Genomic DNA, 14936 nt, shown 5'->3' on the forward strand with positions numbered 1-14936 from the left:
GAAGTTGCTGACTGTGGCTGCATTGTAGGCTGGTTCGTCAAGATTGAATGCGGGCATTGAAATTCAGAAGATTTTGGTTGATAACTGGCTTCTGCTTAGAATGACAATGCAGGAGCAGCGAACGAAGTCTGAAAAGTAGTTGGGCAAGGAGCAATGGGAGTCTTTCAGAAGGGAGATTGAGACCATACAATGGCAACATGTTCCCGTAAAGGTCAAGGGTGGTTCCAAGAACTCCAGGGAACCTTGGATGTCAGGGGATATACGAGAATGGATTAGGAAAAAAAGGAGGGCTTTTGGCAGATACAAAAGGATACAAAAGACGGAGGAAGCCCTAGAGGAGTACAAAAAGTGCAGGGGGATACTTAAAAAGGAAATTAGGAGATCAAGGAGGGGCCATGAAAAAACACTGGCGAGCAAAATAAAGGAAAATCCTAAGATGTTTTATAAGTATATTAAGGGTAAGAGGATGACTAGGGAAAAAATAGGGCCCATTAGGGACAAAAATGGCAATCTGTGTGTGGAGCCGGAAGATGTAGGAGGGGTTCTAAATGAATTTTTTGCATCTGTTTTCACTATGGAGAAGGACGACGTAGACATAGAAATACGACAGGGGGACTGTGATATACTCGAACATATTAACATCGAGCGGGAGGAGGTATTGGCGGTTTTAGCAGGCCTAAAAATGGATAAATCCCCAGGCCCGGACGAAATGTATCCCAGGCTACTGTGTGAGGCAAAGGAGGAGATTGCGGGGGCTCTAACACATATATTCAGAACCTCTCTGGCCACAGGGGATGTGCCAGAGGACTGGAGAACCGCTAATGTAGTACCATTATTCAAGAAGGGGAGTAGGGAAAAACCGGGGAACTACAGGCCAGTGAGCCTAACATCAGTGGTAGGAAAATTATTGGAAAAAATTCTGAAGGACAAAATTAGTCTCCACTTGGAGAAGCAAGGATTAATCAGGGATAGTCAACATGGCTTTGTCAAGGGAAGATCATGTCTGACTAATTTGATTGAATTTTTTGAGGGGGTGACTAGGCGTGTGGATGAGGGTAACGCAGTGGATGTGGTCTACATGGATTTCAGTAAGGCCTTCGATAAAGTCCCGCACAGGAGACTGGTCAAGAAGGTACGAGCCCATGGAATCCAGGGTGCCTTGGCACTTTGGATACAAAACTGGCTTAGTGGCAGAAGGCAGAGGGTGATGGTCGAAGGTTGTTTTTGTGACTGGAAGCCTGTGGCCAGTGGGGTACCACAGGGATCTGTGCTGGGGCCCTTGCTGTTTGTGGTCTACATTAACGACTTGGATATGAATGTAAAAGGTATGATTAGTAAGTTCGCTGATGATACAAAAATTGGTAGGGTGGTAAATAGCGAGGAGGATAGCCTCAGTCTGCAGGACGATATAGATGGGTTGGTCAGATGGGCGGAACAGTGGCAAATGGAATTTAACCCGGAAAAGTGCGAGGTGATGCACTTTGGAGGGACTAACAAGGCAAGGGAATACACAATGAATGGGAAGACCCTAGGCAAGACAGAGGGTCAGAGGGATCTTGGTGTGCAAGTTCACAGATCCCTGAAGGCGGCGGAACAGGTAGATAAGGTGGTAAAGAAGGCATATGGGATACTTGCCTTTATTAGCCGAGGCATAGAATATAAGAGCAAGGAGGTTATGATGGAGCTGTATAAAACACTGGTTAGGCCACAGCTGGAGTACTGTGTGCAGTTCTGGTCGCCGCACTACAGGAAGGATGTGATCGCTTTGGAGAGGGTGCAGAGGAGATTCACCAGGATGTTACCAGGGCTGGAGCGCTTCAGCTATGAAGAGAGACTGGGAAGATTGGGTTTGTTTTCCTTGGAGCAGAGGAGGCTGAGGGGGGACATGATTGAGGTCTACAAAATTATGAGGGGCATAGATAGGATGGATACTAAGGAGCTTTTTCCCTTCGTTGAGGGTTCTATAACAAGGGGGCATAGATTCAAGGTAAAAGGCGGGAGGTTTAGAGGGGATTTGAGAAAGAACTTTTTCACCCAGAGGGTGGTTGGAGTCTGGAACTCACTGCCTGAGAGGGTTGTGGAGGCAGGAACCCTCACAACATTCAAGAAGCATTTGGATGAGCACTTGAAATGCCATAGCATACAAGGCTACGGACCAAATGCTGGAATATGGGATTAGATTAGACTGGGCTTGATGGCCGGCGCGGACACGATGGGCCGAAGGGCCTCTATCCGTGCTGTATAACTCTATGACTCTATGACTCTAAGGAGCTCAAGAAACAGCCGCTTATTTTAATATGAAGAAAATACTGACAGGAGTTATGCAAATGTCTTTCAAAATATGAACTGGAAGACCAAGAACATTGTGTAACAATTCTTTATCACCTGTTTAAATCAGAGATGCAGTTCTATTACATCCTCTCTGATCTCCATGTCCTGGGGAATATGTTATAACCTTATACACGGATATTCCTCTTGTCATTTTGATTTAAATTAAATTGTATTATAGCTTTTATAATTTTATTTATACTGGCCCTTTAACTTCCTTGTAACCAACTGTACAAGTCTCACCCCTATTAAACTTCAAAAGTGTTAAAAAAGAGAAAGTAAACCAGTCATTTCCTGCTGTTTTTTTCTGACCCCCAGGGGCAGGAACCAGAAATTTAGAAACAGTTGCCCATCCCTCAACGTTTAGCTCGAATGATCCTCAGGATGTGCCTAGTAAGGCCACTTCCCCACAGCGAGTACATTTTGGGCAATGGCCTTAAGGAGGCAGGGATTGGCATGTTAAACACAGCTTCCTCTTAACAGCTAAACATCATAACAGTGCTCCCCACACTAACCGTGAGCAATGCCACAGGAAATCAGTTGGTTTCTCGATAAATTTGCAGTAACCGTAACACAATAGGTATAATTTTCTAAATTCACCCTCACGGTGGGAGCTTCATCTGCCGGGAACACGTGCTGGAAATTCAGGCACGCACTGCATGTGATTTTCCGATCATTTGAATTAATGGAATTTCTGATACGTGCTCCTGGTTTGGTAAGGCTTTCCGCCGGGAACACTAAAATTACTCCTAATCAATAATCACTGGCAGCATAAACAATGACCTCAAACAGAATGAAACCGCCTCTATAAAATCTGTAACGGCCAAAGTCATAAGAGTGACTAGTACTGAGGATTATTGGGGTGGGGTCAGAGATTCCGGGGTGGGATCAGAAATGGGGTAGGGCCAAATATGGCACAGATCTGAGTGACTGAATGGCCCTGCTTAACAAATTCCATTTTAACCATTGTTTCCAATGTTGTCTTGAGGATTTTCTGGCCTCTGTATATGAGGTAGTAAAGTATGGAAACAATTAAATTGTTGATATTTTGACATGGATTTGTAAATAGGAAAATACGTAGGGCAGCGAGTGAGTAAACACAAGCAATAAACACAGGACAAATATTCTACACCTAACCTTTGTACCTCTGTCAGTATTAGGAGCACTGCTCTTTTTGATATATATTAATGACCTGGACTTTGGTATACAGGGTATAATTTCTATGTTTGGAGATGAAACGAAACTGATAAATGTAGTAAACAATGTCGTGGATAGTAGCAGACATCAGGAGGACATAGACAGACTGGTGAAGTGGGCAGAAGCATGGCAGATGAAATTTAATGCAAAGAAATGTGAAGTGATACATTTTGGTAGGAAGAATGAGGAGAGGCAATATAAACTAAATGGTACAATGTTAAAGGGGGTGCAGGAACAGAGAGACCTGGGGGTGGACATGGACAAATCTTTGAAGGTGGCAAGACAGGTTGAGAAAACTGCTTTTTAAAAACAAAACATATGAGATCCTGAGCTTTATTAATAGAGGCATAGAGTACAAAGGCAAGGAAGTTATGCTAAACCTTTATAAAACACTGGTTAGGCCTCAGCTGGAGTATTGTATTCAATTCTGGGCACCACACTTTAGGAAGGATGTCAAGGCGTTAGAGAGGGTGCAGAAGAGATTTACTAGAATGATGCCAGGGATGAGGGACTTCAGTTATATGGAGATTGGAGAAGCTGGGGTTGTTCTCCTTAGAACAGAGAAGATTAAGGGGAGATTTGATAGAGGTGTTCAAAATTATGAGTAAATAAGTAGAAACTGTTTCCAATAGCAGAAGGGTCAGTAACCAGAAGACACAGATTTAAGGTGATCGGCAAAAGAGCCAGAGGCAACATGAGGAAACATTTTTTTACACAGTGAGTTGTTATGATCTGGAATGCACTGCCTGAAAGGGCGGTGGAAACAGATTCAATAGTGACTTTCAAAAGGGAACTGGATAAATACTTGAAGGGAAAAAAAATACAGGACTATGGGGAAAGAGCAGGGGAATGGGACAAATTGAATAGTTCTTTCAAAGAGCCGGCACGGGCACGATGGGCCGAATGGCCTCTACCTGTGTTGTAACTACTGTGATGACCTCTTGACTTTTATTATGTCTCCTTTGTCTCTTTCTGCAACAATAGCTTTTCTCTCCTGCGTCACTGTCTTTGTTTCTATTGCTCTTGTGTTTCTTTCTCCTTCTCTTTGCCTCTATCCCGGTTTCTCTAAATTCTTAATTGTGTTTCTCTGTCTCTTTGCCTGTTTTTGTCTCTGGTGTTTCTGTCCCTGATTCTCTCATGTTTCTGACCCTTTTTCTCTGTCCCTCCTAAGTATTTCCCTGTCCCTTTCTCTCTAGCCCTGAGTCCCTCTGTCTGTTTCTCTGTCCCTTTCTGTGTTTCTCTCACTGTTTTTCTCCCTCTGCCCTTTCCCTCCTTCCCCTGGTTCATCTGCCTTAAAATAGTGGGGTTGCAATTTGGGATCCGATGAGGTTCCCATTCCCTGCCTCGAGCTAAACAACAAGAACCAGGGTGACTGAGAATTTCTGGAGCGTTTATAGTGATCCTATTATGAATTTTTGTTGAAAAGAATTTGTCCTAATTCGTGCCACATTGTTTCAACTCTCATCATCTTCAAAACCTCCTCAAAACGTAGCTGTTCAATCACCTTCCCTAACTCTTCCCCCAACTCCCGCTTGGTATTCAGTTGTCCTTCCCCCACAGTGCAAACCACCTTGTGTCATTTTACTACTTGAAAGGTGCTACTATCAGTACAAGTTGTTGATCATGTATATCTTTTTTTTTCCGCATCGTTCACCTGAGGAAGGAGGTAGCCTCCGAAAGCTTGTGAATTTAAAATAAAATTGCTGGACTATAACTTGGTGTTGTAAAATTGTTTACAATTGTCTTACCAACAGAGAAACATTGTAAAACGCCCCCTCTTTAGCAAGCTCCTTGCTACAAGGTATATTTTTTGGACAGCTACCAAGAAAGCCTTATAATGCACCTGTACATATTATGTACTGAGGTGTGTCAGCAACCTGAGCACGTAATCTAGGCCGACACTCTCAGTGCAGCACTGAGGGAGTGCTGCACTGTCGGAGGGGCAGTACTGAGGGAGCGCTGTACTATTGAAGGTGCCACCTTTTGGATGAGATGTTAAACCAAGGCCCTGTCTGCCCTCTCAGGTGGATGTAAAAATCCCATGGCACTATTTTGAAAAAGAGCTGGGGCAATTTCCCTGGTGTCCTGGCCAATATCCCCCAACCAACATTACTAAAGATTATCTATCTGGTCATTATCACACTGCTATATGTGGGATTTTGCTGTATGTGGAGTGCGCAAATTGGCCGCCTTTCCTACATTACAACGGTGACTACACTTCAAAAGAACTTCATTGGCTGTAAAATGTTTTGGGACATCCTGAGGTCATGAAAGGCGCTATATAAATGCAAATTCTTTCTTTCTATATTGTACATTACAAGCACTGTAAAGCATTCAGCATTAGTTTGTACACATTTATTTAGTAATCGTCCATAAACAGCACCCTTAACACCTGGATGGCAGCCAAATCTAACAGCTGTATTGTTTCTTTTCCCTCCTTTACTCTGCCAAGCTTTGTCCCCTTCTTTCCCTTCTCTCCTGAACCTATTATCTGCTTGCTGAGATGTGGCTCCCACGGGCTTGATACTTTGCCTGAGTGACCTTTCCAGATGTTTGAGACAATCATGTCCTCAACCGACAAGAGCACATGCCATCCAGCTGGTGTCCCTGGGGAGTGATTAGGAACAGGGAGATCTGGTAGATTTTCCCCTCTCTACCCCAGGGACTGAAAGGGCGGTGGAAGCAGATTCAGTAATAAGTTTCAAAGGAGAATTGGATAAATAATTGAAGGGGAAAGAGTTGCAGGGGAATAGGACTAATTGGCTAGCTCTTTCAAAGAGCCGGCAGAAGCACGGTGGGCCAAACGGCCTCCTTCTGTGCTGTATCATTCTGTGATTCTATGGGAGGCCAGCCAGGAGACCATTGGAATAGTCGAGTTACAAAGAATGTACAGCACAGAAACCGGCCATTCGGCCCAACAGGTCCATGCCGCTGTTTATACTCCAAGTGAGCCTCCTTCATCTAACCCTAAGGACTTTACCCCCTTTTTGGAGGTAAAACAAGCATAGATGAGGGTTCGGTAGCAGATAGGCTGAAGCAAGGGTAGAGACTGACGATGTGACTGAGTGGAATCAGGGTTGAATCAGAGTTTAACGAATCATGTTTTACGTTGAAGGTGATGCTTGCTGTTCCGTTTCTCAATTCATTTTTCATCCAATTCCTCCAGGGCTCTAGTGATGATAGTATATGGTGCAGGAGAACACAGCGGCCGCTACGTAGGAGTTGCTACGATGTTCGTGAAGCATTCCCTGTTCGTATTTACACATGATTTCGGTATGTACAGACTGCTGGTTCTTAATTCCAGCAGCATTTGACAGAGTGTGGCACCAAGGAGCCCTAGTAAAATTGAAATCATTGGGAATCAGTGGCTGGGGTCATACCTAGCACAAAGGAAGATGGTAGTGGTTGTTGGAGGCCAATCATCTCAGCCCCAGGATATTGCTGCAGGAGTTCCTCAGGGCAGTGTCCTTGGCCCAACCATCTTCAGCTGCTTCATCAATGACCTTCCCTCCATCATAATGTCAGAAATGGGGATGTTCGCTGATGATTGCACAGTGTTCAGTTCCATTCGCAACCCCTCAGATAATGAAGCAGTCCGTGCCTGCGTGCAGCAAGACCTGGACAACATCCAGGCTTGGGCTGATAAGGGGCAAGTAACATTCGCGGCAGACAAGTGCCAGGCAATGACCATCTCCAACAAGAGAGAGTCTAACCACCTCCCCTTGACATTCAATGGCATTACCATCGCCAAATCCCCCACCATCAACATCCTGGGGGTCACCACTGACCAGAAACTTAACTGGACCAGCCACATAAATACTGTCGCTACAAAAGCAGGTCAGAGGCTGGGTATTCTGCAGCAAGTGACTCATCTCCTGACTTCCCCAAAGCCTTTCCACCATCTACAAGGCACAAGTCAGGAGTGTGATGGAATACTCTTCACTTGCCTGGATGAGCTCCAACAACACTCAAGAAGCTCGACACCATCTAGGATAAAGCAGCCCACTTGATTGGCACCCCATCCACCACCCTAAACATTCACTCCCTTCACCACCAGTGCACCGTGGCTACAGTGTGTACCATCTACAGGATGCACTGCAGCACCTCCCATACCCCGTGACCTCTACCACCTAGAAGGACAAGGGCAGCAGGCACATGGGAACAACACCACCTGCACGTTCCCTTCCAAGTCACGCACCATCCCGATTTGGAAATATATCGCCGTTCCTTCATTGTCGCTGGGTCAAAATCCTGGAACTCCCTATCTAACAGCACTGTGGGAGAACCTTCACCATACGGACTGCAGCGGTTCAAGAAGGCGGCTCATCACCATCTTCTCAAGGGCAATTAGGGATGGGCCATAAATGCTGGCCTTGCCAGCGACACACACATCCCATGAACAAATTTTTTTTTAAAAATTACTTTTAAAGTTTAATAACTGTTGTTATGTAGGGAACCGTGGCAGCCAATTCGCAGACACCTTGGCCCCACAAACAGCAGATGAGATGAATGACCAGCTAATCTGTTTCTGGTGGTGTTGGTTGAGGGAGGAATGTTGGCCCGCACACTGGGGAAAACCCCCTGCTCTTCTTTTGAGTAGGACCATGGGGTCTTTTACCCACATGAGTAGGCAGGCGGGGCCTTGGTTTGATGTCTCATCTCCAAAAACGCAGCATTTACCTCAGCACAGCCCTGACATGTGGGGTTAGAGCATGTGCTCAAGCCCTGGAGTGGGGCTCAAACCTACAATCCTGAGCCAAAGCTGAGAGTGCTGCCAACTGAGGCATGATGACACCTAGAGTGTGTCAGGTAGCACATTTGGAGCTTAGGAGAAATAGGAGGACAGTACAATGCAGAAGCAACTCTAGTGATATTGATAAAATACAAAGATAGGTACATAAAGTTCCCAAACTTTCTAAGATATTCTTAATCCCTTTTCTGTTCCTCACTCTCTTCACACGGCACAGTGTCTGTGGCTAAAAAACCAGACAAACAAACTGATCATAGGTGCTGCTAATGCCCATCCTCACCAGCTACTCAGAGGTGCAGAAAGGCAGCTCCAATGGAGCGTAAAATCAGGCAGGGTGTAAAACAGGCGTCACACCCAAACCTGCCCCGTTTCCCTGTTCCCAACGGGTGGGTTAGGTTAAAATTGGGGCTTTAGTATGTGGAGGATTGTGAGGACCACGAAACAGTTCTACAACTTGTAGACCCCTGACTTTAACATGCATTTTAACATCAGGTTCACTTTACAGTGCGTTTCCCCTGTGCTCTGTGTAATAAAATCATGAAACCATTTATAAAGTACACTTTACATTTCTCTAGGACACAGAGGGAATTTCCCCCACATGGTGCTTCATAAAGTGATGTCTTACAAATGTACATCGAACGTGTAGGCCGGGGTGTATGTTCACTGAGGGCAAGAGTAGATTGGGGTCAATCTTTCACGAGACTCAGGTCTGTGGAGAGGGCAGGCAGCTGGGGACCTGCAGATTCAGAGGAGTAACAGAGTGCCTTGGCTGCCTGTGAATGCTATCGGCTACATGCTGATGGAGGCCAGATGAGTTACAGCAAGCCTCTGTGTGAAGGTGTCGGCTTTGGCATAGGGGTAGTACTATTGCCTCAGAATCAGAAAGTTGTGGGTTCAACTTGAACACATAGGGGCTGATTTTCGGATGGCCGAGCGGGTGTGTTGGGGACGGGGGCGGGGGGCTCTGAAAATGGCGGAATCCCGGAGCGCGTTCAGAGCCCGGCTCCAACCCGCTCACTTCCGGGTTCCCCAATGACACGTTCGGGTGCGCAGGCAGCTCCCGCATGTGGGACTCCCACCGGCAATTAAAGCCGGCGGGATGATAATTTAGATAGTTATTAGCTAGTTGAGGTACTTGACAGACCTCATTGAGTGGAGATTTTGGCAGGGGTGCAATTTTGAAGGATGCTCAGCGTGTTTCCCGTCCTGTTGGAGCAGATGTGTTTCAGCCAGCAGCCAGTGGGAGATGCAAAGGATTATTTGACAGTTGGGGGGGAATACCTCATTTATTGCAGCAGAGCACTCTGTCACTTCAGACAAAGTTTTGGCTGCAACACCTTTCTTTCCACTCAAAATTATTAATTTATACCCTAAACTCTGCTGTGCAAACACATTTACCTACTTTGCGGACCCCCTCAAACTCACACCGTCAGGATGGAGGGCGCCATAGCTGCATTCATCACTTCATCCGAGGACAAGCAAAATCACCAGCCTCGCCAGGCAGGCCGTCCGCCTCCGCCACGTGGAGCTCCACAACACAGTGCTGCGCCAGAGGCACCTGCACAAAATAGTCGTGCAACTACACATACACCCACTGTAGGGTGACCCAATGGGTGGCATCAAGTGTGGGTGTTCATGGTGAACCTCATGAACCTTATTACACAAGCCAGTCAAGAATGGCCAAGATGTGGCAGTAGTGGTGACAATAATAATATTTAATGTGCCATTAACAAAAATCAAATATAAATAAAAAACATGACAAACCATCAAACACCCTTGTGCATCCCCTTTGTGCTCACAAAACCTTTGCCTTACGCTTCCGACTACTCCTACGTGGTGCTTCTCTTGTGACTGCAGAGAGGTAGTGGCAGGTTGCTCTTGGTCATGCCCTGACCGATTAGATGCTTTGGGCCTATGCCCCCTGGGTTTCGGTGCCCGTGAGAGCCTCGCCAAAGACTGCTCCACCTGCACCTGTGCAGGGGTAGACTCGACCACCTGGAGAGGAGGCAGCATTGCGAATAAAGGTTGAGAGTGGGGCAACGGGTGAGATGTAGGAGCGCTCTGAGTGGCGTCCCCACTTCCATGTCCCCTTTCGCCATCATTCCTCTCCTGGGCCACCACTCCTACCACCCTGCTGGATGACAGTTTGGAGGACATGTGTGAAGCCTTGTAAGGCCAGAGGTAGTGTATCTGTGACCACTGTGCAGGTTTCCGACGGGAAACCCGGAAGCCACATTAAGTGGTTTCAATTTACCCGTGATCGCGTGGGGAACGGACGGATTTCACTGGGCGGGTTACCCACGCGCCCAGTCGCCCCCCGCCATCCCGCCTCCCTGGTAATATCAGGACCATAATCTAGGCTGACGCTTAAGCGCAGTACTGAGGAAGACAAATAGATACGTCCATGTAAACACTGGAGAAGATCCATGATGTGTGATGCTCGCAGAGTAGACCCTGGATACAACTTGGGGAAGTATATCTGACTGAATTGGCCCATAGTCCCTGTTAGGAAGAGGCTGTTCTTTTATAGATAAAAGGTCCACAGTGCAGGACACTAGCAAGGTTGAGAAGAGTCATGGAGGAAACTATCAAGAGACGCTGATTAGGTGATGCCAGCTTGGTTTTTGAAAGCCTTTTGATTAGAGGAGGAAGTGTTGATTGTTGGAGGAAAGAGGGACTGAGGGAGGTGAGGAGTTCCACTGTTTTGAGACCCCAGGAAAGGATGGGTTAGGATAGGTGATGGTTCGATGGCTTGAAAACAGTTAAGATGAAAGAAAAATGTCAAAGCAAAGGAGAAAAGAATCCTCAAATAGAAGTAGTGGACCTAATTTGCCACGTTAAAAAGTTGGCAAAGTCAACATGGATTTATGAAAGCGAAATCATGTTTGACAAACCTATTGGAGTTCTTTGAGGATGTAACTAGTAGAATAGATAAGAGGGAACCAGTGGATGTGGTGTATTTGGATTTTCAGAAGGCTTTCGATAAGGTCCCACATTGGAGGTTGGTGAATAGTTAGAGCATATGGAATTGGGGGTAATATACTGGCATGAATTGAGAATTGGTTAACAGACAGACAGAAAACAGAGTAGGAATAAACGGGTCTTTTTCAGGTTGGCAGACTGTGACTAGTGGGGTACCGCAGGGATCGGTGCTTGGGCCCCAGCTATTCACAATCTATATCAATGATTTGGATGAGGGGACCAAATGTAATATTTCCAAGTTTGCTGATGACACAAAACTAGGTGAGAACGTGAGTTTTGAGGAGGATGCAAAGAGGCTTTAAGGGGATATAGACAGGCTAAGTGAGTGGGCAAGAACACGGCAGATGGAATGTAATGTGGAAAAATGTGAAGTTATCCACCTTGATAGGAAAAACAGAATTGCAGAATATTTTTTAAATGGTGAGAGATTGGGAAATGTTGATGTTCAAAGGGACCTTGGTATCCTTGTACATGTGTCACTGAAAGCTAACATGCAGGTGCCTCCCTAGAATATCAGTTTGTAAAGGGATAGCACAGCTGTGTCACCTGAGGCTCAGTGAGTTGCACTCTTGCCTCTGATGGCAGAAGGTTGTGGGTTCAAGTCCCATTCCAGAGACTTAAGCACAAAATCCAAGCTGACACTTCAGTGCGGTACTGAGGGAGTGCTGCACTGTTGCAGGAGCTGTCGTTTGGATAAGATGCTAATTATTTGCCCTCCCAGGTGGATGTAAAAGATCCCAAGGCACTATTGAAAGAAGAGCAGGGGAGTTCTCCTCAGTGTCTTGGCCTACATTTATCGCTCAACCCACATCACTAAAAAATAGATTATCTTGTCATTATCACGTTGCTATCTGTGGGACTTTGCTGTGTGCAAATTGGCTGCCGTGTCTCCTATATTACAACAGTGACTACACTTCACATGTATTTCATTGGCTGTAAAGTGCTTTGGGACATCCTGAGGTCATGAAAGGTGCTATATAAGTGCAAGTCTTTCCTTTGTTTATATTACAATAGTTTCCCATGCTTTGAAGTAATTAGTCGAAAGTGAAACACTTTGAGACGTTTCTCAGAGATATGATGAGGCACTGTAATAAGTACAAATTTATCTCGCTGATGTCCGAACACTCACTCTTTCAGCGTGAGTCACTGATTAGTGATCAGGAGAGAAACCCTCGCTGATCATCACCTTCTGAACACAGGAGTGCAAAGGCCAATCACCAAGCCCCAACACTACCCCAGCTGAGAATAGTGAATGGAGCACCGTCCTGGTCTGTACCCCTCACTGAGCCCTTGAGTGAGCTCTCCACCCAATTATTTAATGCCTCTAAACCATTCTTTCTTTTCCTCCATAAACAGTTGGCCATGGACAGAGTGAAGGGGAACGCCTGGTTGTGTCTGATTTAAGCGTATACATCCGGGACTGTCTGCAGCACTTTGACATGATGACAAAAAGTCACCCACAACTGAAGGTTTTCCTATTTGCACATTCCATGGTAAGTGACCCATTGGAACAAAATGGAATTAATTTGTAGGTTATTCTATTTTATCACCATTTTTCTATATAGGGCATGAGGGTGGGTAAATAACCTTCTTGAAGGTCATTTCCAGTGCTCTATTAGCAGCCCTACTATGTCGCGCCTAGCAACCTACGTACTTTGTACTCCTTCCACCCGTTTCCTCCCCCCCGCTCTGCTCGTTTCCTCCCCCCCGCTCTGCTCGTTTCCTCCCCCCCCCCGCTCCGCCCGTTTCCTCCCCCCCGCTCTGCTCGTTTCCTCCCCCCCGCTCTGCTCGTTTCCTCCCCCCCGCTCTGCTCGTTTCCTCCCCCCCGCTCTGCTCGTTTCCTCCCCCCCGCTCTGCTCGTTTCCTCCCCCCCGCTCTGCTCGTTTCCTCCCCCCCGCTCTGCTCGTTTCCTCCCCCCCGCTCTGCTCGTTTCCTCCCCCCCGCTCTGCTCGTTTCCTCCCCCCCGCTCTGCTCGTTTCCTCCCCCCCGCTCTGCTCGTTTCCTCCCCCCCGCTCTGCATGTTTCCTCCCCCCACCCCCGCTCCGCTCGTTTCCGCCCCCCCGCTCTGCTCGTTACCTCCCCCCACCCCCGCTCCGCCCGTTTCCTCCCCCCCGCTCCGCCCGTTTCCTCCCCCCCGCTCCGCCCGTTTCCTCCCCCCCGCTCCGCCCGTTTCCTCCCCCCCGCTCCGCCCGTTTCCTCCCCCCCCCGCTCCGCTCGTTTCCTCCCCCCCGCTCCGCCCGTTTCCTCCCCCCCCCGCTCCGCTCGTCTCCTCCCCCCCGCTCCGCCCGTTTCCTCCCCCCCCCGCTCCGCTCGTTACCTCCCCCCCCGCTCCGCTCGTTTCCTCCCCCCCCCCGCTCCGCTCGTTACCTCCCCACCCCCGCTCCGCTCGTTTCCTCCCCCCCCCCCAGCTCCGCTCGTTTCCTCCCCCCCCCCGCTCCGCTTGTTACCTCCCCCCCCTCCGCTCCGCTCTTTTCCTCCCCCCGCCGCTCGTTCCCCCCCCCCCGCTCCGCTCGTTTCCTCCCCCCCGCTCCGCTCTTTTCCCCCCCCGCTCCGCTCTTTTCCTCCCCCCGCCGCTCGTTACCTCCCCCCACCCCCGCTCCGCTCGTTTCCTCCCCCCACCATCAGTAGCAGAGTCTTCGGCCTCCATAATCCTTTAGCCTGGAATTCTCTTTCCAGATCCCTTCTCCGCACCACCTCTTCCCCACTCCCCCCCCATCCCCAAAACCCTCCCCAGTAATTACCTGCTCTGACCTTGTTTTTGGTCACTTCCCCTAACTTCTCCTCTACTTCCTGTTTGGGTGCCCATCACTTCCCACTGCAAAGCACCTTGGGATGTTTCATTACATGGTCGATGCTGTATTAAAATCACATTCTTACTGTACTGCTAGGCGATGTGCAAGGGCCCCTCGTTTGCACCCCCCCACCCCCACCCCAGGAACAACTCTTCTGTTTGATTTTCTTTTTCTGGGTGGGGGTTGTTAACAGACAACACTTGGTCTCTATTTGCCACCTTTGTCCAAATCCAAAACTAGACAAGGGGGCAAAACAGAGGCAGTACATGGGGAGAGGTATTAATAGGAACATAGGAACAGGAGGAGGCCATTCAGCCCCTCGTGCCTGCTCCACCATTTGATAAGATCGTGGCTGATCTGCCATCTAACTCCATATACCTGTCTTTGGCCCATATCCCTTAATACCTTTGGTTGCCAAAAAGCTATCTATCTCAGATTTAAATTTGGCAATTGAGCTAGTATCAATTGCCGTTTGCGGAAGAGAGTTCCAAACTTCTACCACCCTTTGTGTGTAGAAGTGTTTTCTAATCTTGCTCCTGAAAGGTATGGCTCTAATTTTTAGACTGTGCCCCCTACTCCTGGAATCCCCAACTGGCGGAAATAGTTTCTCTCTATCCACCCTATCTGTTCCCCTTAATATCTTATAAACTTCGATCAGATCACCCCTTAACCTTCGAAACTCCAGAGAATACAACCCCAATTTGTGTAATCTCTCCTTGTAACTTAACCCTTGAAGTCCGGGTATCATTCTAGTAAACCTACGCTGCACTCCCTCCAAGGCCAATATGTCCTTTCGAAGGTCCAGTGCCCAGAACTGCTCACAGTACTCCAGGTAATGAAGGTTACTCAGTGAGCAGCAGAGCCACGTGGATCAGAGAAGTCCCAGG

The 14936-nt window shown here is 47.7% G+C and overlaps 1 protein-coding gene across 1 annotated transcript in view; it reads left to right on the forward strand.

Moving 5' to 3' along the window:
* Positions 1–14936, forward strand: part of LOC137334000 (monoglyceride lipase-like) — a 60587-nt gene that overhangs the window by 6751 nt on the left and 38900 nt on the right. The window contains exons 2-3 of the mRNA XM_067998391.1: positions 6692–6798; positions 12614–12750. Of these exons, the coding sequence (XP_067854492.1) occupies positions 6692–6798; positions 12614–12750 (244 nt within the window). The remainder of the gene's footprint in view (positions 1–6691; positions 6799–12613; positions 12751–14936) is intronic.

Source organism: Heptranchias perlo, chromosome 17, assembly GCF_035084215.1.
Source record: "Heptranchias perlo isolate sHepPer1 chromosome 17, sHepPer1.hap1, whole genome shotgun sequence".
Classification (NCBI taxonomy): domain Eukaryota; kingdom Metazoa; phylum Chordata; class Chondrichthyes; order Hexanchiformes; family Hexanchidae; genus Heptranchias; species Heptranchias perlo.